Source organism: Bactrocera dorsalis, chromosome 5 (genome assembly GCF_023373825.1).
Source record: "Bactrocera dorsalis isolate Fly_Bdor chromosome 5, ASM2337382v1, whole genome shotgun sequence".
In the NCBI taxonomy this organism is placed as follows: Eukaryota; Metazoa; Arthropoda; class Insecta; order Diptera; family Tephritidae; genus Bactrocera; species Bactrocera dorsalis.
Genome location: NC_064307.1, coordinates 62,512,039 through 62,535,626, shown reverse-complemented (window position 1 = coordinate 62,535,626; position 23,588 = coordinate 62,512,039). Strand labels below are relative to the sequence as shown.

Here is a 23,588-nt window from a genome sequence, read left to right as displayed (position 1 = left end):
AAAATAAATATAATTAATTAGTTCGTTCTTGATTCAACACAGTATTTAAAAACATAGAAATTTTGAAATTTTCACTTTTATAATTTAATAAATTGAAAAATGTCTGTGTACAAATGATAAAAAATAAGCTGACGAAACCCCATCATTTTGAGCACATTGTTGGTAAACAAGCAATGTTATTTTCGCTTGCTTAATATTTATGTATATAACACTTACTGCACTCTGTTTAATGCCACTGAAATGTTATTTTAAATGCTTACAGCATTACATAAACAAATTTTCCACGAATTACAGTACTTTACACTTCGTTTTTTCATACAACGACCGCCATGTTGACAAGCTGAATGTACAACGTACATTTATTTTAACTGATATATATTATATAAATAATGTTTAATAACATAACAATAAACTAACTAATTAGCAACACAAAATAACTATTGTTAATAAAAAATTAGTACTGTAAACTGTTTTATTAACGATTTCAAAGAACAGCACTTGAACGAATCACACGCAATGACAACTATGCAAACTTTCCGGCGGATGGTCGGCAATCACATCGTGCACGTTTTGTGCGTTAGCATAGTGTTGCCGAATTCGCTAGTTATGCGGAGTGTACACTGCATATAACTTTTTGAATACAGAAGTACGCACACAAGCGGTTATGTTGATAATTAAATATGCGTAAATAAAAACGGTAAGACTTGGGTAGCTAAGAATTAAATGAATAATTTTTAGCGCTTTTGTTTAAATTGTGTAATAATTATTTGTTTTCGTGATTATGTGTATGGCTGTTTGCTACTATATTTGTTATTTACTATAAAGTTGTACGAAAAACATAAGGTCAATTATACACTTCACTTCCTTTAAAGTTTGTAAACATTAATTATATTTTATTTATGTAATTAAATTTTGAGCATGATCGACGCAACTCACTGCAATATGCCGCTGTTAGGTATGAAAAAGTATGCATGTGATTTTGCCAGTTACATATATTTAAGAGAGCTTCATTTCATTAATATAGTATTAACGTTATTTTTTCCTTAAGTTTGTTGTAACATGCTCAAACCAAAGCTTAATCACGTGATTAGCGTTGTGGATTGCATTAAGTTTCATATCTACTCAATTTAGTAAGGTATTTCCATCTTAATTGTTATTTCATAAACTCTGCACTGCGAAGTAGTATGAAAACTTAAACTATATGAAATTGAGCGCCACCTATTGGCACGTTTACCAAAAAGTACCAAAAAATAGGTCCAACACTGTTGCTATTGACAGTAAAAAATTGTGTAGTCTGATTGTAGCAACGATAATAACAACAATGTGTACAGTCGTGTTTAGTGTGTAGACTAATTTTGATTTGAGGCGCATAAGTTTTGGTTTGAACATATCTTTAGTGTTGACTAAACACTTGATTAATGGTTTAATATACATACATATATGTACATATGTATATAGTAATTTAGCGTTCAATTTTGAGAGCCGCCAAACTTTGCTCAGCTTGCATTATAAAATTATCACCACTTTTGGCGATCATATCAAATACTATTTAGCAAATTGAGTCAAGTCCCCTTTTTATTGATCTAAAAATTTTATTTTCACTTTTTATGTGCTCACAATTTGTTTATGTAAATTTTTTTGAAAACGTTGTATGTACGAGTACTTCTCCATTTTTATTATTTTTTTTCATGTTTTATCATTTATATTACGCTGTTGCCGTTAAGTTTTTAGTTTATTAAATTGTTTATGAAAAATAAGTCAGTCAGTTAGGCATATGTGGATTCGAAAATTCATTTGAGTATATGCTATTTTTAATAAATGTATACGTGTTGATGTATATATATGCAAATATGAGTGTCGGTAAGTCGTTAGGGTAGCCTACAATTTATTTTTTATTTTTTATTTTTTTGTTTGTATTATGTTTTGTAATTGTCTTTTATTTAAAATATTTGTATTTTAATACATATTTCAGAATTAATGCTACTTTGGAGTTTTAAATTTCATTTATTTTCCCATAGAAAACTTACTTTAACAAACATATTTTAAGTTTCCACTAATTTAGTACCAATGTTAGTTTTTTTTTACTCAAAGGTATATTTTATTTTTTGCCGACAATATAGTAATTATTACAATTTTTCACTTGTCATGCTACGCTTTTAACTTTATTTAATTTAATTTGCATTTTTCATTTAATATTAAAAAATCTTATTAATGTCTACATTATAGGTCGCATATTATTTTATTTTAGTTTATTTGTATTTTTGTTTTTGTTTTATTTTGTATGTAAAGTCTTAACGTTTAAATAATAATGTGAGAAAGTGCAAGTCTCTCTTGTTCATGCAGCTAAATAGGCTAACGCCAAAGTTAGTTTGCGCTCTCTGCTTCCACCACCATTGTATGCAACAACTACTACTCGTATGTGCGTATTTGCGTTCGTTTCAGCAAGGTAATCAGTCAACAAGTGAAACGACTATGGTCACATTTCAAACGAACTCCTCCTGCTCCAGCCAGGGATGATTTAGGCATTCGGCCGCTGAAGCGCGTATTACGGGATTGTATTCGAGCATCGGTAGTAAAAAATCAGAGAATTTTTTAGCCTCTATGGGATCCCAGTCATATTTTTCGATGAGTACGTTCAATAGACTCCACGGTTTCAATTTCGTAATGTTACGCAAGCTGCCTACAAATTATACAGGAAAAAAATCGAAATTAAAAACAATAATTATTTTAATTACTTTATTTTTTATGTTACCATAACTAGTGAAGTGTTTAAGTCCATTCCTGCCACGAAATATCACGGAAGGCGGTATGGCGCCTAGCAATTCAATTATATGTGCAAAATGATCTTCATCGCGTGAGTAAGTCTCACCCATATGCGGATCAAAGAGATAATCACCGGTCGCCAGTTCGAAGGCAAGACAAGCTGTACTCCAAATATCAGCGGAGTAAGTGTACGGTGCGCCAAGCAATACCTCTATGGAGCGATATTGTCGCGTTTGTATGTCATCAGTGAAATGATGATACTGCGTAAAAGGAATTAAATAAAATTTTTATTTATTTTTATATTACTAATAGTAACAAGAACAAGAAAATGCGTCAACTTCGACTGCACTGCAAATATAATACCCTTCACAATTGAATTTCTTATAGCACTAAAGGGTATCTAAAGATCTTTATCTTGATATTGAAAGGCTAGTTTGTATGGCAGCTATATGCTATTTATTATTAGGAGAAGTTATTGTTTGTTTCGACAATAAACCCAGCCAAATTTGGTGAAGATATCTTGTGAAATAAAAAAATTTTTCCATACAAAGACTTGATTCGGTTTGGTCCGTTTGCATGGAAGCTTAAGGTTATGGTGGTCCGGTATTGATCCGGCTCATACCATCTAAAGTTGTTTGCACTTTTTAATAGTACCGTTATCTGGGTACTGAGTGGGGTTATGGTCCGATTTATTTCATTTTCACACTACCGGTAAGAGTTCGTATAGGATTTATCATGAGCGAATCTGGTTGTTTTGGCTTGAATAGTTTAAGGCTACGTCCCTTGCTACTGCAACGCCTTGTACCAAATTACAGTCCTATAGCTTAATTAAGTGCTTAGTTATTCCACTTTATAAGTTTTCCTTTAAATGCGGTTTGTGGGCGGGGCAGTGATCCGATTACGCGAATCTACAAACTCAGCCTTACTTTTCTGCCAAGGAATATATTCGCCAAGCCATCCAGATATCTCAACTTTCACTCAAGTTACATCTTGCACGGATGGAAGAACAGACAAAGAGTCACTTGAATTTCAACTCGTCTAATCGTTCTGATCATTTATACATTGTATATAACCCTAAATCTATCTCGCTTAGTAAAAGGTGATACATACAACCATAAGGTGAACAAAACTATTATACTCTATAGCAATATGTTACAAAATTATAAAAATACTATTTTAATAAATCTTTAGAACTTACGTCATAGCAGGCATTTCCCAGGTCAGCAATTTTAACGCGTACATTGGTGTTGTTAATCAACGCTTGTATGGCATTTGTATAGGACTGGGTCTAGGAAATGAAAAATAATTAGTTAAATAGGTTCTACTTTATAATATTAAATTTATAGCAAACGCATAATAAATACTTGAGTAAAAGTATGTAAAAAAATAATAGCGAACTGTGCAGTAAAAAATAAATTAAATTATATTCAATGCTATGAAAATGTAAGAAATATATGCGCAAATACATATACCATAAAAGTTCTCGTAACTATTTAATAAATGTTTTAAAAATCTAGCTCGTAGTTTAATGACACATGACCATCGTTAAAACTGTCAACTTTTTTCTCAAATTTATATGTATAGCATAGATCAACAAGAGCGCACTCTGTTAAATTTAACACAGATTACGGCTCGATAAACACAAGAGGTTAGGCGACATTATTTTGACAACGTGCTTGTGTCAGTGTTTACAAGGATTTTTATGACAGGAGTAAATTCGGTTTTGGAAATGACATGAGGAGTAGTGCTAGGTTCTTAAAATAAAAATACTCATAAGTATAGTATGTATGAGCAATTGCAAACTAGAAAAGCTACTTTAAATAATACTAATTACCATAATATAAAATTTCATACAAAAAACAATTTGTTTTAAATTTTCGCAAAAAGCAAAACTTTTTAACGATACAAAAACTTGTTGAGAATTATTGAAAGTATATGTATGTATATAATATTAATTTTTTGTATAAATACTGCAAGAATTGACAAGTGTCAACTAATGTTTAAAAAATAATAGCATGTTTCCACAAAGTTTTGTGTTTTTCTATGGTTTACGAACATCAAAAAACGTTTTTATTGTCAAACATATAGTATTTATATAAAAAGTTTCTTAAGCGTATACTAAAAGTTATGAAGATTTCGTAAATAAAAAAATTTTGTGTAATTAAATTGATGTTTGGTTAAAACAAGTACAATAAATGCTTTAAAAACTTTGTGTAATTTTTTTAACGTTTTTGATTGAGGATGATTTATACTAACATGAAAAATATGTTACAAAAGTAAGAGAAATAGTTATTTTTATGCAATGTAAATATAAAAGCAACTCTACTCGCAATACTACTTATAGAATCGCTATCATTTTTTGAAAAAAATTGCTTGCTTTGCTTGCTTGCTTACTTTTTAAAAATTAAAATGTATTTTTAGTTAACGATAGAGAGATAAATTTTAATACAAAGGTAAACAACATACTTTTGAAATTTGATTAGAGAAATAAATAACATAATTTTGGTGGAGAAATGGTAAACATTTTGAATACTTTAACAGTAAACATTTGATATAAAATGCTCTCTAACTAATTACTATAAAATATTAGTAAATTTTAAGGCCTTCACAATGATTTTTGGTTTTTTATATATTTTTACTGCGTCGATTGCGTGCATTATTGTTACTTCTTTTATCGAAAGCCTACTATTTCGCTTTAAATAATATTTTTTTTCACCTGTAAGCCCTTTAAAAGAAATAATAAAATAAATAAAAAAATACCAACCAGTACTCATGTCAATAACCAACTGAATATTGAAAAAAAAAACTTGTTTGGAGCCTTTTTCTAATAAATGATTAACTATTTTTACTTGTTAGTTCTTTATCTGCGACATTTTCCTAATCATTTAATTGTTTTATTTTCTATATGTTATATTTTACTCTTTATTTTTAATAATAAATAAAATCCTCTACAAAAAGCCAAAGCTGCAAAAGCGACTACTTGAATTTAAGCCTAATTGCTACTGAAGCAAATCGCACTTTTTGTGAACGCTACATTAGCATTTGCTGTCCTTATAGCAACTGAAGGCAATTATCGATAACCGTAAACTGTCACTAGTTATTTAAATATCAGTAGAGCCGTATAAAAAATTGAAATTTTTATTAAAAAAATATTATGCTTAATTAATAAAGAAATTTAAAGTATTTTTTTACGAAACCAAACAATTATAACAGGATATAAATACAAATTGAGTAAAAGTCACTAAGAATAAAGTCACTGATATACTATTAAGGAATCAAATTAACATGGTGGCATATATAAGGAAACTTGAGCAATGCATTTCCGTTAAGCTAATAGACAATTGACTCAATAAAAGTAACGTACTACAAAGTGGAAGGTAAAGGTACGTTGTAGCACAAACTAATACAATTACTTAGGAATGATGTACATATGTATTTAGATACTTTAGCAAACTATGGATTTAAGTGCTTATACAGTTAAAGAACTATGTATGTATTTTTTTTGTCAGCACAAAACTATAAATGCACAGCATAAGTACAATTTATCAAAGGTATGTATGTAAACACATTAATACATACATACATACGTGTACAATTTGAGAGCAGAGTTACCTTTTCGGTAGCGGCATTTTTGCTATTTTTAACATCTTCGTTGTTATTTTGTGATGTTGCTTGTTGTTGTTGTTGTATTAATGATTGTGCTTGTGTTGGTAAAGCTAGTGAAGGTGCTTGTGATGTGAGTGATGGTAGTATCTGTTGTTTTTGCTGTTGTAGTTGTTGTTCATTGTGTGGTGCTTGTGCTTGGGTGTTTAGAGTAATTTGAGACAACGCATTATTAACGTCGAAATTTTCACTTTTTGTACTTAATAAACTTAATATTTCGATGCCATTGATTGCTTCGGTGGTAGTTGTTGTTGTAGTAGTAGTTGTTGTTGTTGTTGTGCTTATCATGTCACCAATATTGCCGTCACCATCGATCGACTGCAAAAATATTTATGAAAAACGAAAAGAAAAAAGGAACAAACGAATTGGACACAAACGATTGCAGGTGATTGCGGTTGGTTGTGAGAGTGCTGATGATGATGGTGGGTGTTGGCGAATGATATTGGGCGCATATTATTAATTGAGTGACAAATAACTACTTAGCATATGTACATATGTATGTATTTAAATCAATTATTGTGAAAGGGCGTTATTGAAAGCTAGTGCGTTGATATGCATGATAGGGTGTGTGCCGTTTCCGGTTGAAGCCAAAATGTTATGACACTATTGCGTGTAGGGAAATGAAATTGATTTTGATAGCTGCTGCTGGTGCAGTAATGAGTAATTGTAACATAAAAATATTATAAAAAAAACTCAAAAAAAAAATATAAAAAAAAGTTGCCGGGAATGTGTGATTATGGTGTATTATTGCTGGATGATTGTTTTCGCCATTTCATAAGCGTTATTAAACATGCAGTAATAACAAATGTGTTTTCTATTGCTTATGTGTGTATATCTTAATATTAATTTCATGTTACTTAAACACTTACTAATTTATTTAAAATTGCAAACAACTTGCACAACTTACCTTGGCAGTGATTTTCTTCTCGGCTCGATAGCGATTATTTATATTGCCCGTTGTCGCATAAGGTGTACCACCGCCTATTGAAGGGCTCTCTGTGCCAGCGCGTCCACCACCTACACCATCATTTTCACCTATTAAAGTGGCTGAATATTTAGACGCCAACGATGATGCAGTCGTATTCGTATTAAATGTTGCATTGCTGTCATCCTTGCTAAGTGCCGTTATCGCCGCAGCTGTCATTGCTGAAGTTGCAACGGTAGTTGTTGGCAACGGCGTGGATGACGCGGAGGAATTATTGCCCGTACCCGTGCTGTTTGTTGTTGAAATATTCATATCGGTCATTGACCATTTACTGCGACTCTTCGCTTGCTTTTCAATGGAACTAACTGTAAAGAGCGTGAAAACTAAAAATTAGTAAAAATTAAAACAAAATAAAACGTTAGCTGCACCAAAGCTATAATATCCTTTAGAAATAAAAAAAAGCTTCCATACAAGAACTGGATGTTGAACGGTCAAGTTGTATGGCAGCTATGTATATGTTATAGTGGTGCGATCTGCACAATATATTCTTCAGAGCTTGTAGCGTTGGCTTGAGTAATAATCCGTGCCAAATTTCGTGAAGATACCTTTTCAAATAAAAATATTTTCCAAACAAAAGCTTAATTTTGATCGATCTGTTTGTTTGAGAGCTCTATCCCACAGTGATCCAATATCGGTATTTCCGATAAAATGACAGCTTCTTGATGAGCAAATAACGTCTGCACAATTTCCGATTGATATCTCAAAAACTAAGGGCCTAGTTCACGCATATACAGACAGACAGATGGACATACAAGGTGCGTTCCAAAGTAAACAGGAATCTAGCGCCCCCTGGTGGCTCCATCGATATGTCGGCTGGTGCGTTAGAATCTGCTATCTTTATCGATTAGCCAGTGAGAATTTCATTTTAAGTGTCAGTATGTTTGTATTATCGGTGCGAAAATGAACTTCGAACAAAGAGCCAACATTAAATTTCGTTTTAAAATTGGTAAAACTTTTACCGAAACGTTTCAATTGATGAAACAAGTTTAGGTGATTATTGCTATCCGTGTGGTCGTGAGGACATAAATGACGATCAACATGTTGGCCAATCAAAATCCGTGATCACCGGAAATTCCATCGATACCGTGCATGAGTTCATTAAAAATCAACCGAAATCGTTATTGAACTTCATGGAAATGGAATTGAATTTGTTCCACCCGGCCAAAACGTTAATGCAGTATTCTACCTTGGAGTTTTGAAGCGTTTGGTGCGCCGTATTCGTCGTGTTCGGCCCCAATATTGCGAAGATGAAAGTTGGCGTTTGTTGCACGATAATGCGCCGTCTCATCGATCGACGTTTGTGACTGATTATTTGATCAAAAATCACATTTTAACCATTAACCACTCCTCGTATTCACCTGATATGGAACCATGTGACTTCTTCGTTTTCGGAAAAATGCATTTGCCCATGAAAGGAAAGCGTTACGCAGACGTAAAGGTCATTCAAAAGGCTTGCACCGGTTACTGGCGGCCATACCGGCCAACGAGCTAAAGCATTCGTTCGATATGCTTTGGACCGTGCAAAAAGCTGTATTGAACCAGAAGGAGACTATTTTTAATAAAATAAATTGATTTTGCCGAAAAAACCATTTGTTCTGTTTTGTTTTTTTTTAAGCCCTGTTTACTTCGGAAAGCATCTTGTATGTATATAGCTAAATCAACTCAGCTCGTTATGCTAATCATTTATACGGTCTCCGACGTTTTCTTCTGGTTATTACAAACTTTATGGCAAACTTAATATTTATATATATCCTGTTCCACATATAATAATCAATATTACTGAAGCGATACTTACTATATGAATCCGGAAAGTCCGCACCCTTCACGCGTAAACTAGCGATTTCATCGTCAATTTGCTGATTCACCACTGACTCATTATCGATCACCAATAATATGTTCTCAGGCTTAATATCCGTATGTATAATACTACATTTTGTGTGCAAATAATCCAAACCCTCCAATACTTGTTTGATAATGTTGCGCACTTGACTTATGGCCAAACCCTGATAGTTATTCTTTACGATTAACTTATATAAACTGCAACCTAGTGCTTCGAAAACCAAACAATAATGTTTGCCATTAACGCCACGTATCGTAAAATGATTTAACAGTCGTACGATGCGTTCTCGTCGCATATCTAGCGGATCTGCATCGCGTACAGCTTCGAGTAGACGTATCTCATCGGCGGCCGTTTCGATATAATGCGGTGCACTCTTTACCACCTTCAGTGCGACGTATTTTTCGTCTCTGCATTTGGTAAAAAATATATAGTGAATGTTAAAAAGCATAAAAAATACATAAATACTTACTTGAGATCTCTGCATAGCCAAACGGTGGAGAAATGTCCCCAACCAAGTTTGCGTACAACACGAAAACGATTGTCAAATATATCGCCAATTATAACTGGATGATAACCACCACGACAATATTGCAATGGATCCTCTTGTTCCTCTTCTGAACCGTACAAACTGCTATCCGGCGAATCGGGAAAGACATCGTCAGTGGTGCTCATGGTGCCACGAGGCTCGGAACTGCGAATGTTTAAAAAAGTTTGGAAAATTAATTAATTGTTTGATTAAATTGCTGTGCGTAAAATTCAAATATTGCAAAACATAGCCATTCTTAAAGCTACGAATAGTGCCTGGATACAGAATGAGATATAGGACCTATTGTCTAAATAAAAATATTTTCAATCCGAAAAAGTGTGCTCACGAGCAGTTTTGTGAGTTAAATGCAATAAAACACAACTTTTTCCCGCAGAGGAAGTTCGCTTTTAAGAAAACCTTTCGATGTTATTCCGTTTTGAAAAAAAAATCTACCCGAAAAAATGTTTTCAAATGCAATTTCGTTAGTTAAAGAGGTTCCAAGGTGGAACATTCCTCCACGGAGGACACCGCTTTTTGAAACTATTCTTGAGACCTGCATAACACAATCCGCTCAAATGGTGCAATTACATTTCCCGAACCTCCATGCGTTGAAGTTCAAGCAAGTGAAGAAAATTCTCTGAGCGCCATTCACTTGGGAGTTCAAGCAGCTCACGATTTCCGATCTTAGATCAAGTATCCTCTGGGTAGCCAAAAAATATCCGATTAAAGACGAGCTAAAGTGAGAAGGCGAAACATCTCTCCCCAGAGTTGTGTGCTGGGTTTGGGAAAAGAACAAAACAGACTCGGATGAGAGAACGAGGATAAAACGAAATATCTTCTGTCATTAAACAAATAGTCCTCACTCTCCCGCCTTCGATCCTACGTAACTGTTGACAGTCACAACATCGCAGACGTAGATAATTTCGTTTACTTGGAACTGGCATTACCACCACCAACGATGTTATCCTATTCAACGAAGAATTACTCTTGCACCGTCCTGCTATATAGTGCTGAGGCATAGACGATGACAACATTTGTTGAGTCGGCGTTACGACTTTTCGAAAGAAGGATGCTCATTGCTCATTGGCAACGGCGAATACCGCAGTCGATGGAACGATGAAGTGTACGAGATATACGACGACATTGACATAGTTCAGCTCATTAAGAGACAGCGGCTACGCTGGCTAGATCATATCGTCCGAATGGATGAGAACACTCCACCCTTGAAAATATTCGACGCAGTACCCACCGGGGAAAGTAGAGGAAGAGAAAGATCTTCACTCCGTTGGAAGGACCAGGTTAAGAACGATCTGGGTGCACTTGTAATATAGAAAAGGAAGAACGACTGGCGCGCTGTTATAAATCCGGCTATAACCGCATAAGCCGTGTCTACGCTAATAAAGAAGAAGAATAGCGACAAAAATCTTTGTTGACGAAGCCATTAATCCAAAAATTATACTCATTTCAGAAGACCGTTGTTTTAGCGAAGTGCTCTTAAACCGGAGAACGGAAGTTTACGTCGTAATTTTGGACAATTTCCAAGCGCGAAAAGTAGCAGTATTCCTGCTGGTATACGCAGGATTTAATGAATATGAATTTAATTTGACTCCGAACGATATTTAGAAGTTTTTACTTCTAAGAAGAAGGTTCGAAGCATTTCAAACATTGTTCGGAAACTATAAAAAAAAATTCTATAAATATTCGTTCTGCTTTGAAAGGTATTTTAAAATATCCAGGGATAATCATTAGAGTTATTTATTGGCCTTAAAGCCTTATTGACGAAGAAACTCATAAACAAACTACTGCCATCTTCCAAAGAAAACGTCTTAAAACTTTCAGTGTATAAAAATATGGGTCAAGCACTATTCGCAAATATATACATAGGCAATAACTTAAAAGCAGTCTCACAAAATCGAACACACACACACATCAGAGCAATAATTTCCGCTTCAGTTTCCGCATCCACCTCGATTTCATGGGCAGCGCCACCAATGGTCAACGGTTCCATGCGCACGGGCAAAAAGTTCTCATCCTCATTCGGCAACAGATAACTGGCACGTGCTGGTGATGTATTTGGCGGCGTCAAGAGCTCTAGCTGCTGCTTATGTATTAATTGTTGTTGCTTCAGCTCCAGTTTTTCCTGCGCCTTCTTCTGCTTGTGTGTCTTTTTCGAACGTATCGCAATCAAAATGGGACCCGCCGAAACGCATTTCCGTTTCTTAGTTATGCGTTTGCGGCGACGCTTTTCCTCAATCTCAAGCATGCGCTGGTTGGCAGCCTCAAGCGCAGCACGCAACTCTGACGGCGACACAAAATTGAAATCACAAACTAATTCACGTGTCACAGCGGGTGTTATACAAGTCGTCGGTGTTGTGGGCGTGTCGATTGAGAATGAAGCTCTACTCACTTTGGCATCTGATGCCAGCACTTCAATGCGATTTTCCGCCATTACAAGCGGTACTTTCGGCATAACTGCTACCGTCGGACCCACACTTGCTGTTGTGGCCGTTGGAGTTGCTGGCGCTTTGGTCGATTTTATCCAATGCATGAGAAAAAGGAAGAGCAATAACAAACAAACTTTGATAGCGAACATGAATACTTGATCGTTGGCGAGTAGTGTGGTCCAATGCGCCAAGCGCGTGCCATAATCGATGCCATATTCCAATGTGATGTGATAAAAGTCTTGACAATGCTGCAGCGCTAGCAGCAGCGTAGGCCACATGTGGTGTAGGAGGAGTGTATAATAGTGTGTGTAGAGTGCATGTAGTCGCTTCCAGCGCGGTGCATCTGCTAGTCCACAAATTTCCTGCTCTGGCGAGGTCAGTGCAAAGTCGTAAAACTCGACTCGTTCGCATGTATCCTGTGTGGTTACGACGCTGCTGTGTAGCGCATTGAGCAGCTGTTGGAGATTGAGCGCGATTTTTTGCAGCGACGTTTGTATGTGATGCATGTTGCTCTTGTTATTATTTTTCAGTTTTGAGGACTGTAAATTAAACTACTCATAACATTTTTTGCGTTGATTTTTTTCAAATTCTTTTCATCTAAAATTTTTAAATATTTAAATATTTTAATTCATGTTTGCTGTTTTTTTTAGGGGAGCACAGTGTATTTGGTAATATTGGGTTGTCAAAAAAGTCTTTATGGACCCGATACAGTTTCCATTTCCACCGCACAACGATGGTTTCAACGTTTTCGTTCTGGTGTAGAGGTGGTCGAAGATGCGCCACGCTCCGGAAGGCCTGTCGTCGAAAATTGCCATAAAATCGCTGAATTGGTCGAAAGAGACCGGCATAGTAGTCATTAAACCATTATAAACCATTTGAAGAAGCTTGGAGTCACTAAGAAGCTCGGTGTATGGGTGCCACACGAATTGATTCAATAAAAATACCGCAAGACTTTTTTTACAACCCAATATCTACGCTTCTAATTAAGATTTTAAAATTAAATACGTCCTTAATTATCTCATTTGACTACCGAAATAGTACATATAAACTTAAAAAAAGTAGAAATGAAAGATTTTCAGACGAATTTAATTCAACTCCCTACTCATTAATGAAGATCATGAATAATAAGAAATATGAAATATGGTACGGAAACTCCGGTGTGGCGGACATAAGGGACGAAACCTCGTCTTAACTTGTATCAGTCTATGTAATTGCCAATGAGATCATTCCCAGAATGATAAGATTATGTCACAATGTCATAAACGAAACGATTGATCAAACTTGCATAGTAATTGTAAACACTCCCACTGGTTTGAGTCCACAGTGGTAGATTGGGAACGGTTCCGTTGACTTCCTGTGTTTTACTACTTGGTGGTGGAACCTTAAGCCAGCTTGGAAAGCGGCGGTCAGCTACTAACAACCGTGCAGCCTCTAAATACTTCTCGTCCAGAGTAAATCATAGAGCTCTAGGAAGCCTTCAGCATAGTTCACTTTTCTATGGCTCTTGGAGTTCTAATTGAACAGTGTTCGTTCGGAATTCATGTGGTAAGATTGAAAATTTCACCAGAGCAGAAAATGAGATAGAATCATATCCACTTCCATCTCGAATGTCCTGCCGTTGCCTGATCAAGGCTAAAACACCACATAGAATATAATTTCCTATACAACCAGGTGCAGGCTGGGGTCATGTTTAGAAGTTAACGTAAGAGAGGAAAGTTCTCTGAGCGCTATTCACTCGGAAATGGTCAGAAACGGTTATTTTACATACATATGGCTCAGGCATACTTCTGGTCTTAGAACAAGCAAGCTGGATAGCCAAAAACATCCGAAACCTCCGTCCCCTGGGTTGTGCGCTCGATTTGTGACCACGTAAAAAAGTAAGGGTACGCACCTGGAATGGTCCCTTAACTGGGAAGGTGACGCTGCCCAGCTGGGTAATATCCACGGTAGAACAAAGGCTGACATCACCGCCGTCCAAGGAGCCCGATGGACGGGACAAACACTGAGACTAGTAGGTCCAACTGATGCTACTTCGGACTAAGTAGTCAATTGCAAACAAATTCGGATTGGGTAGGCAGATCGAGAAGACTACATGAAATTTTTAAAGCAGAGCATCAGGTAAACAATAAAGCACCTCTTGTGCACTTGTCCCGCAAGATTACGCTGTAAGCATCTGGGGTCCCCACGGTATAATACACTCCTAAAGGATGACTACTTCTCTTGGTCATAGGAACAGAACTCCACCAAGTATCACAAAGGACCAAAACTGATCGATGCGTGGGTTATTGTCCTACCAGTTTAACCTAACCTAACCTCAAAATCTAATATATTGGGTCTAAAACAGTGAAACCGTTAGTTCTTAGCAGGTATAACATCTCTATAACCAAAATTGGGTTTTAGACTAATTCTTATGCTTTGAATTTTTTTGCTTGTCATTTCGAAGATAATATTTTTGATTTGAAAATTAAAATTTTTGTACTCAAAGAGTTTATTATATAAGCTCTCTTCACATAAAATTTTGCTTAACTCAATTTTAATCACTAATTCTCCCTAAACAAGACACTGTGCGCCACCTTTCTTTGCCGGTTTTAAGGTAAAAAATTGTTCTTTATCGTTACATCAATTTGCCTGTATGTGTTAATTAATGTTTATGCGTGCAGCTCGCGTTCTGCTGCTATTTTTTTTTAGCACTGCTCGCTTTTTATATATTTACAGCTATTTTACAATTTCAATTTTCTTTTCCGTATATTTGCGCGGCTTCTGCGGCACTTTCACACCTCGCGTATATGCTTCTATACATATGTGTTTGTATGTATGTATATTAGACGTAAGTACTGACATTGACGCTTACGCGGCGCGTGCAACGACGCAGTTTATTATTGTTTACGAATGAACTGGCTTATTTTTGTTGCAACAATTCACATCAAAAACGTCTGCGCTGAAGTTATTATTATTATTTTAATTGGTTTTGCTCGTTATTATTGCAGTTGTTGTGCACTTTCGCATTAGTCATAAATAATTGCACAATTTTTTATGGTCATAACTCATGGCGCACACACACATATGTATGTATATGTATAAAAACCGTTAATTTAAATTGGTAACATTACTTCGAGATTATTTTAGTTTATTTCTGTATTAAAGTAGCAACATATTTGCGTGATTGTCGTAGTTTGTTCTGGTGAGTTGACGCGTTTTCGCGATTTCGTTTGCATTTAATATTCGTTAAAGCATTACACTGCTTGAATTTTCATCATTTTTCATGCACTTGTGTAAAATTTAAAAAATTTTCGTTTTTTTTCACCATTGTAAATGCTTTATTTACAATAAATATTTTTTATTTGCGTTTAAATTTGATTCTTTTCGCGTTTCGAAAGTGTCCAAAAAGTCCTGCTTACATAACGTGCGCATTCGAGCGATTTGACCAACGTTATGTGTACGCGCGCACGGCCAAGCACCGAGAATTATGAGAAGTGTTGGCTGTTTTTAATAAAAATACTAATATAAAACTCGCTCGCCGCGCTTTGTTGTTCTTTTTCATGTTTTTCAATTGCCAGCGCTTGAATTTTCACTTTGTCGTAGGCTATGTACAGTGTTTGTTGTTATTTTTTCACGCCAAAAATTTTACTTTTTATTCTATTTTCGCACGTCATTTTGAACAGTTTTTCGTGATTCTAGCTAAAAATGCCGTCAGTTCTAGCCGCACAACGGCAACTGTTTTGCCGTCAGCATTGTCAGCGCGTGAGAGCGGCCACAACACGGCATCAGCACACATACATATCTATGTGTCTTTTATAGATATGTATTTATATCTGTGTATGCATATCTAAATAATTTGTATAAAAATGAAATCAAGTAGAACAACAAAAGCGTATTTGTTGCATACACTTCACAGCGCTTTGTGTAAAAATAGTTGCCCACTGCTGTGACAAAGGCAACGCTAGCAATGTTGGCAAAGCGACGGCAGGAGCCTTCTTTATCTACACACATACATACATACATGTGAAAGCCAAAACAGCTGCGCATCGCAATGCGCTGCACTAGCACATCACACACACACAACCACAACAGAGCACAGCGCCCCGTATGCGCGAAGTACCCGTTGGCCTTAGACCGCGCGTCGGTGTGGCTCAATAGTTGGCAGCGTTATCCGCGCCGCCCGCGTGCGCTGTGCTTGCAACTTCGTCATCGTTGTCATAGTCACAACTAACACTGCTGCTACTGAGTGTGAATATAGATATGTGGATATATGTATTTGTATGTAGGTATGTCTGTTTGTTTTTCTGTTGGTGCGCCGTCATTGTTGGCGTCATCAAACGCCAAACACAGAGGCGGTCCCAATGACAACATAATTCCACAACATAGTTGACATAGATGATTTTATAGAGGAGAGGCCAAAATGCCTTGGCCCACACTAAAATAAATGCCGTGAGCGCCCTCTGGCGTTTAGACGACGTTTGAAAGTTCATTTCATATACAAGTCTAGCTAGAATAATATATATATTTACATATGTACATTCATATGTACATTATATATCATATTTTGAAATACATATATATGCTTGCATATGTATACATATGTATAGGTATATATGTAATGTCTTTTCATTATTATTAGGTGAAAATTCCCTTGGCTATGCGCCAAACTTGAAAGTTCGTTACATTTAGTCCCTTATACATATCTACGTACGAGTATATGTGTGCTATATTTTTATATATACATATACATATATATATTTATATTTATTTACATATATATTTTTATATATATATATTCATACATTCATATGTATCTCCAAGTGTTTTTATAATTTTTATTAAAATTTTTCAATTAGCGCACTTGCCCTCTATATACTTACTCATCTTTACTAAACTGCAGCTGCAACGGGTCCGTTCGGTGCTTTCTCAAGTGCGAAAAATTCTGCAACACACTGTTGCCTTTGTCAGTGACGCTCAAATTTTTGTTTTTTCTTACATTTTATTGCAAATTCATTTATTTACTTTGCAGTGTTTGGCGCATATATATATTTTTTTTTGGCAGCATTTCAATTAAGACTGACGCCACACACCCCCTACCAACTCGTAGAATAGTTCGCTGTCACTTTTTTAGATTATTATTCTCTCACTTTCGTTACTGCAACGTTTGATTAGCTGTCAGTTTTAGTGAACCTGTCAGTCAAGCGAGTTCAAATTCAAATTCAAAATCTGATGTGTGTGGCTTAATGTTAGAGAACAGACAAAAACAGTGCGGAAATGCGGGTGGAAAAGATTTCATTCATATATATGTATGTATATATGTAGTTATATAGTAAATAATTTGCCGTGAAAGCTTTGCTTTGCCAATTTTTTTCCGCTAATGTGGTGTATCCAGCTCTGAAAGTATTCGACGCAGTACCCGCCGGGGGAAGCAGAGGAAGAGGAAGACCTCCACTCCGTTGGAAGGACCAAGTGGAGAAGGATCTGGCTTCACTTGGAATATCCAATTGGCGCCACGTAGCGGAAAGAAGAAACGACTGGCGCGCGGTTGTTAACTCGGCTATAATCGGAAAGTTCTCTGAGCGTCATTTATTTGGAAGTGGCCAGAAACGATTCTTTTACATAAGGCACAAGCAGCTCACGACTTCCGATCTTAAATCAAGTATCCTTTGTGTAGCCAAAGAACATCCGTTTAAAGGCGAGCTAAGGTCAGAATGCGTACCATCCCTCCTATGGGTTGTGCGCCACGTAAAAAACGTCCTCAATGAAATGAATGTTTTGATGACGACCACTGCAAACGTATTGAGGATCACGTTTTAAGGGCATACCACCTGGAATGTCTGGTCCCTTAATTAGGAATTTGCCGCTGCCACCCAGCTGGTTAATGTCCTCGTTAGAGTAAAGGAGGCTGAAATCACCGCCGTCCAAGAAATGCGATGGACGGGACAAGAACTGAGACGAGTAGGTGCTTGTGGCATTTACTACAGTGTTCATATGAAGAAGCGCCAATTCGGTGTGGGATTCGTGGTGGAAGAGAGACTCCGCCGCCGAGTACTGGCATTTACCCCGATGGATAAACGTCTAGCTAAATCTCAAGTTTTCGAGAGAAAGATTCTGCATTGGCACCGGCAAATATCGCATACGATAGAACAATGAGTTGTAGGAGATATACGACGACATTGACATAGTTCAGCGAATTAAGAGACCGCGGCTACGCTGGCTAGGTCATGTCGTCCGAATGGACGAAAACACTCTAGCTCTGAAAGTATTCGCGGCGGTATCCGCCGGAGGAAGACCTTGGAAAGACCAGCTTGGAGAAGGACCTGGCTAAACTTGGAATCTCCAATTGGGGTAGGTAAGATAAATAGATGAGGACCTAAGGTCTATTGTGCCCTCTCCTAAGTCACAAGGGCCCTCCTAATCCTGCATATAGATAAACTCTAATATACTACAAGGTGCTAGTGATCCCTATCATGGATCCAAAGACCTTTATCCGACGTCTGCAGACTGCAGTCAATTAGCAGGTGTGCTCGAGTTTCAGGCTCCCTGTTGCAGAACCGGCAATTTGCACAAGAAGCTAGGCTCATGGCTCTTATATAAGTGCTTCTTTAGCCTACAGTGGCTAGTGTCGAATGCGACAAATAGCCTGAGTTTGTTACTTTGGGGTAGTATTGATGCTGAACGGACTAAAATGTTTCAACTGTTAGATAAAAGATTATATTGTAAGGGCTCATCACAGAAAATCTATCTCACAGCTAACTTGGTAAAGTGAAATCGGCGGAATGCAGAGCGTGAGGGATGTATGATGAGACGCTGGAACTTTAGACTTGCGAATGCCCAGACTTCAGCCGATTTGAACGGAATATTTTTCACGGTTCCCAATGTTCCAACTTAAAAGCCATTGGGCAGCTGGGTGGAAATATTTTATCAAATGCAATGAGTTGATGGATACGACTTTATTGGTTATCTCGTGAGAGTTCAATCGGTCTAATGTTGACTTAAGTGAGGTTGTCTGCGCATGGCGCTACTGCGCCTCCCTCTTCTACCAATAAACCAAGGTCGAGGATGGATCCTGTCTCTATTAGAGACCAATTGTGTTAGAATTCTTGGTCTAGCAAGCTTATTCGTAGTTTCAGCCAATATTAGCAAGATTACATAAGGGTCCGACTATTGGGCTTACAAACCTGAAACGTATGGCCCGTCTTAAAGACTGTCAGGTTACACAAATTTAACAAATTTAACATATTTGTATTTCTGAAAAAATTATCATATTTTTGGTCACCGTATACAACAGTATTATTGTGTTTGCAATCTTTTAGAACTATTTTCTTCTCTTTCTAATCCATTGGGTATGAGTTTTTACATCCAAAAATCACTTATGACACATCCATTTTAGGGCAACATTTTATACAACATCTTATTTTATTACCACCACGCACACTTAAACCCCGTTCATACTCGCTTTACACACTCCACGCTGCCACAAAACCACATACATGCAACACTTAAGTTAAGTTTTATGAAAGCATTATGGCATACTCACAGGCTAATGATGCCACGCAACGCCGGCATGTCCCGGCGACGATTCAAAGGCGGCGACATGGACAACGACAGGAACTCCTGCTGTCGGTCTTCATCGATGCTGGTGTTGAAGATGCGCGTCGTCGGCAAGTAGCCAATTTGCTGCAGAAAATCATCACGATACGATAGTTTCGTCGACGATTGCGACGACGTCAGCGGATAGTGAGTGGAATGCGACATAACGCCCACACCACCGACACCACTGCCGCCACCACCGCTCATGTGCCGATCAATGGACGATTGTTTCTGCATGGCGGACGTTGGGTGGTGGAAGTGTGTATGGAAGTGATGATGCGTCAAATAATTGCTATGACCGCCAATGCCGGCACCACTACCAACAGCGATGCCGCTGCCGCTGCCGCTACCGCTGTTAAGTGGCGCAATGATTTTGTCATCAAAACTGCGCCGAAAGCTAAAACCTTTAATTGTGCTGTAATTGCGATGCGTTAGCGGTGTTGTGCCCAAATCGATGGAAGCGGGCCCAAGCAATTTCATGCTGCTCAAATAGTTCGTGGCATTATTGCTGCCGCCACTGCTCATGCCGCTGCTTAGAGGTGTGCTGGCACTGAGCGCCGGTGAAATGCTACTCAAATGACTATTGCTGCCGGTGAGCAGTGTAAAACCTGGTCCACTAACACCAACGCCACCACCACCACCGCCAAAGCCGCCGCTGCCGCTGCCACTACCATATGTGGAAAGATTAACGCTGATGGGTAGGCGTTGTAGCGGACTCAATGATGATTTCGGTTTATTTATAATGTTGCAATTGCTGTTGTTGCCGCTGCCACCGCCACCATAAATCGATGTAGTAGTTGTGTGACCGGACACCGAAATACCTGCCAGACCATTGCTGAGCGCACAGTAATTGCCGGTAATGATGGGACTACAGCGACCGGCTGCTACCGCGCCGCTACTGCATATCGCTGCGCCGACACTAGCGCTAATCGCAATATTATTGGAGATCGTCGACGTTGGCAAGCTGCATATTATGGTGGGCGGCGGTGAAAGTTGCGAGACCAGCGATGGCGTTGACGATGAAATGCCGCTGTCGCCGCTGCTGCAGAGCGTGCTGCCGATGCCAATGCTGCCCAGGCCGACATTGGCGGCGCTGCTGACGTTAACGCCAACGCCAACACCAACGCCGACGCCGACCGCAACACCGGTGATGCCACCGCTATGGCAGTGCTGCGGTGACGCTGTTGAGGTCGTTGTCTCAATTGTAATGGTATTTGATGTTGACAAAACGACGGGTGGTGCCAGTGTAACGGCGCTTTGTTTGTTGTTTTTGTTTTCAACGTTTCTTTTTTTTTGTTCTACAAATGGACGCTTAGCTTATACCAACCGTTTTGTGTTCTATTTATTATTATTTTTATATTGTTTTTGTTTTTTTGTTGTTTTTTGTTTTACTTATAAGTTGAAAGTGCTTGTTGTTTTTGCAATTTGTGTCTTTGTTGCTTTGATCAATTGTTGGCCTGCGCTTGTTGTACTCGTACTGCTTCCTGGCTTTTCAAGTCTTCAATTTCCGCTATTTGTCTGCTTCCTTTTCGGCTTCTGCTTCTTCTTCTTCTTCTTCTGCCGCTGCTTCTTTAGCTCACATCAAAATGTGCCAGTGTTGCCAGCGCACGACAGCCTCCAACATATGTTTGTGAGTGCGTGTGTGTCGGCTCGTGTTTTCTTGCTTTGTTGTTGTTGTCTCTTGTCTGTTGCACTGACATGCGGTCTTTTTTGTTGTTGCGCTTGCTTGCCACCGCAACGGTCAACGCATTGCCTGTTAACAGCAGCGTGTGACACCCCTACATTTGCAACAACAACAACAACCACAATAATAATAACTGCAGCAGCCGAAATGTTGCACCATCGGGCATGCCATTGAACTATACAGCTCTGCCGGCTAACTGTTTAAAAATTATAATTCAATTCCACAGCCAATTCCAGATTACTCATACGCACTGTTGAACCCACAAACGCTGCATGAGACTTTATTTGATATACTTGTGCGCTTTGCCCGGTTTCGTTCGTTGCCCTATCACAAGTAACGGCTGGTGTGCACTACAAATTTGTATATATTTTCGTATTTATGCATGTGTGCATTTTGTTGTATATGTGTGTGTGTGTGTATATGTACGCTTGTGCCTGAATGCTTCCTAAGTGCCTTGGTGTCTTTGTTCACACGGCAATTGCACTGGCAGATTTTTTTATCTGTGTTGGTATATACATATACTTGTATATACGTGTGTGTATGTTTTCCTTTGCTTATTCACTCGCCACTGTAAGCAACTGCACTGAAACGCCACAAAGTATGCTTTGATAATTTTTTTCACGTATAAAAATTAGTAAATTCCCTATTAAAATTATTATTATTTCTTATTTTAAAGCTCTTAGCGCCTACATGCATATATATACATACATACAAGTATGCATATTTTTTGATGGAAAAGTTTACTGTTATGCGTATATATGTACGTTAGCACATTGCTTTCCACTGCTTATTTATATGTATGCGTACACGCTGTGCCTCGGTATGTGTATACTTTTGACTTCTTAACATGGAATTTTTCACATTTCGCAGCTTTAGCTTCAACTGCATACATTTTTAATGCAGCGCACACGGCATTAGCTCATTTCACTTTCACGCAATTTCCGTTAGCTTATAAATTTATTGTGGATTTGGTTTTTTTTAGTATTTTAAGGTAGAAAATTTAGCAGTTGGTTAATGGTATTTCTTTCAAACAATTTTTTTTCCTTTGGTCAAAAATTTCGCTTCCCAAACTTATCGTCGTACATCGTCTACGTCGTCAACTTGCTTTCTGCACTCTGTCTACTCTTATTCAACTCAGTTCAGGCCCAGCTCGTTTCATAGTTATCAACACTGCTTCCAAATGTCACTTCGCGTTTGCTGCCAACGAAGTTTCCACTCTATTCTTCATTCCTCCACACGCACAAACACACGTACATATACTAGCAGCATTTCGAAATGAGTTCCGCTAGGTTCTCGTCATTGCGCATGATCAATAAATAATGAAAACAAACACCATACAGTTTGATTTGTTGTTGTGCTTTCTCTCTGTTGTCACTGCACCTTTTGGTCGTGTAGTTGTTATTGTTGTTGCTGCTAGTGCCATAGCTGACACCGCACTTTGTAGCCAAACAGCTTTTATCGCTCCCGCTCCAGCTCAGCTGCCAACTGTATGCTGTGCCAGAAACTGTCACGGTTGTACGTCGCTCTTTGAACTCCTCATGCTCTGCAAGCGTCAATCAATTGGCGCTCAAAATATGCCCTTACCCACGTTGTGGTGGTTACGTGCCGTTCTACTTCCATTTTTCTTTGGCGAGCAGCTGTGGCGCTTTGTTGTCAGCGGTCAAACACCATTCCTTTTGGAAAATTTTCATCATTTTGATTGTCAGCAACTAATCTAGAAAGTTACAATAAAAACTAAATTTTTATAAAATCTAGATAAGATTATATCGGAAGTAATATAAAGAATAAATGTTTTGTCATTTAAAAGTCAGCATACGACATATGCCATGACATTCGGGTCTACTTAACCGGAAGGATTTTTAATCTGTCAAGGACTGTCAACAAGGAAACGTACCTCAAAATTTCTTCAGGAATGTTTTTTGGTACAACAACTATTTCAAAGCAAGATAAGAGTCTGATGCCAGAAAAGGGAATTCTAATACTACATACTTTGAAAAAGTCTGATCACCTAGATACATCGGACTATGAACGAGAGCAACACAAGCTACAGAATCGCCACCAATTAATGGAGTATCTAGTTAAATCAAACTTATTTGAAGATTATACATATC

The 23,588-nt window shown here is 37.7% G+C and overlaps 1 protein-coding gene across 4 annotated transcripts; it reads right to left on the bottom strand.

The window, feature by feature from the left end:
* Window positions 1–1,920: 1,920 nt before the first annotated feature.
* Window positions 1,921–22,605, bottom strand: LOC105224039 (SRSF protein kinase 3). 4 transcript variants are annotated; one of them, XM_049458620.1, is made up of 9 exons: window positions 14,840–16,008; window positions 11,706–12,818; window positions 9,721–9,942; window positions 9,207–9,658; window positions 7,334–7,716; window positions 6,376–6,744; window positions 3,962–4,051; window positions 2,753–3,023; window positions 1,921–2,680 (listed from the first exon to the last, which is right to left on the bottom strand). In XM_049458620.1, the coding sequence occupies exons 2-9, from the start codon at window positions 12,725–12,727 to the stop codon at window positions 2,484–2,486; spliced, it is 3,006 nt and encodes a 1,001-aa protein (XP_049314577.1). In that variant the 5' UTR covers window positions 12,728–12,818; window positions 14,840–16,008; the 3' UTR covers window positions 1,921–2,483. The 4 variants fall into 4 exon arrangements, with proteins under 4 accessions (XP_049314577.1, XP_049314578.1, XP_049314580.1 ...); XM_049458621.1 differs by lacking the exons at window positions 11,706–12,818; window positions 14,840–16,008 and adding an exon at window positions 19,741–22,605; XM_049458623.1 differs by lacking the exon at window positions 14,840–16,008 and having other exon boundaries at window positions 11,702–11,839.
* Window positions 22,606–23,588: the final 983 nt, after the last annotated feature.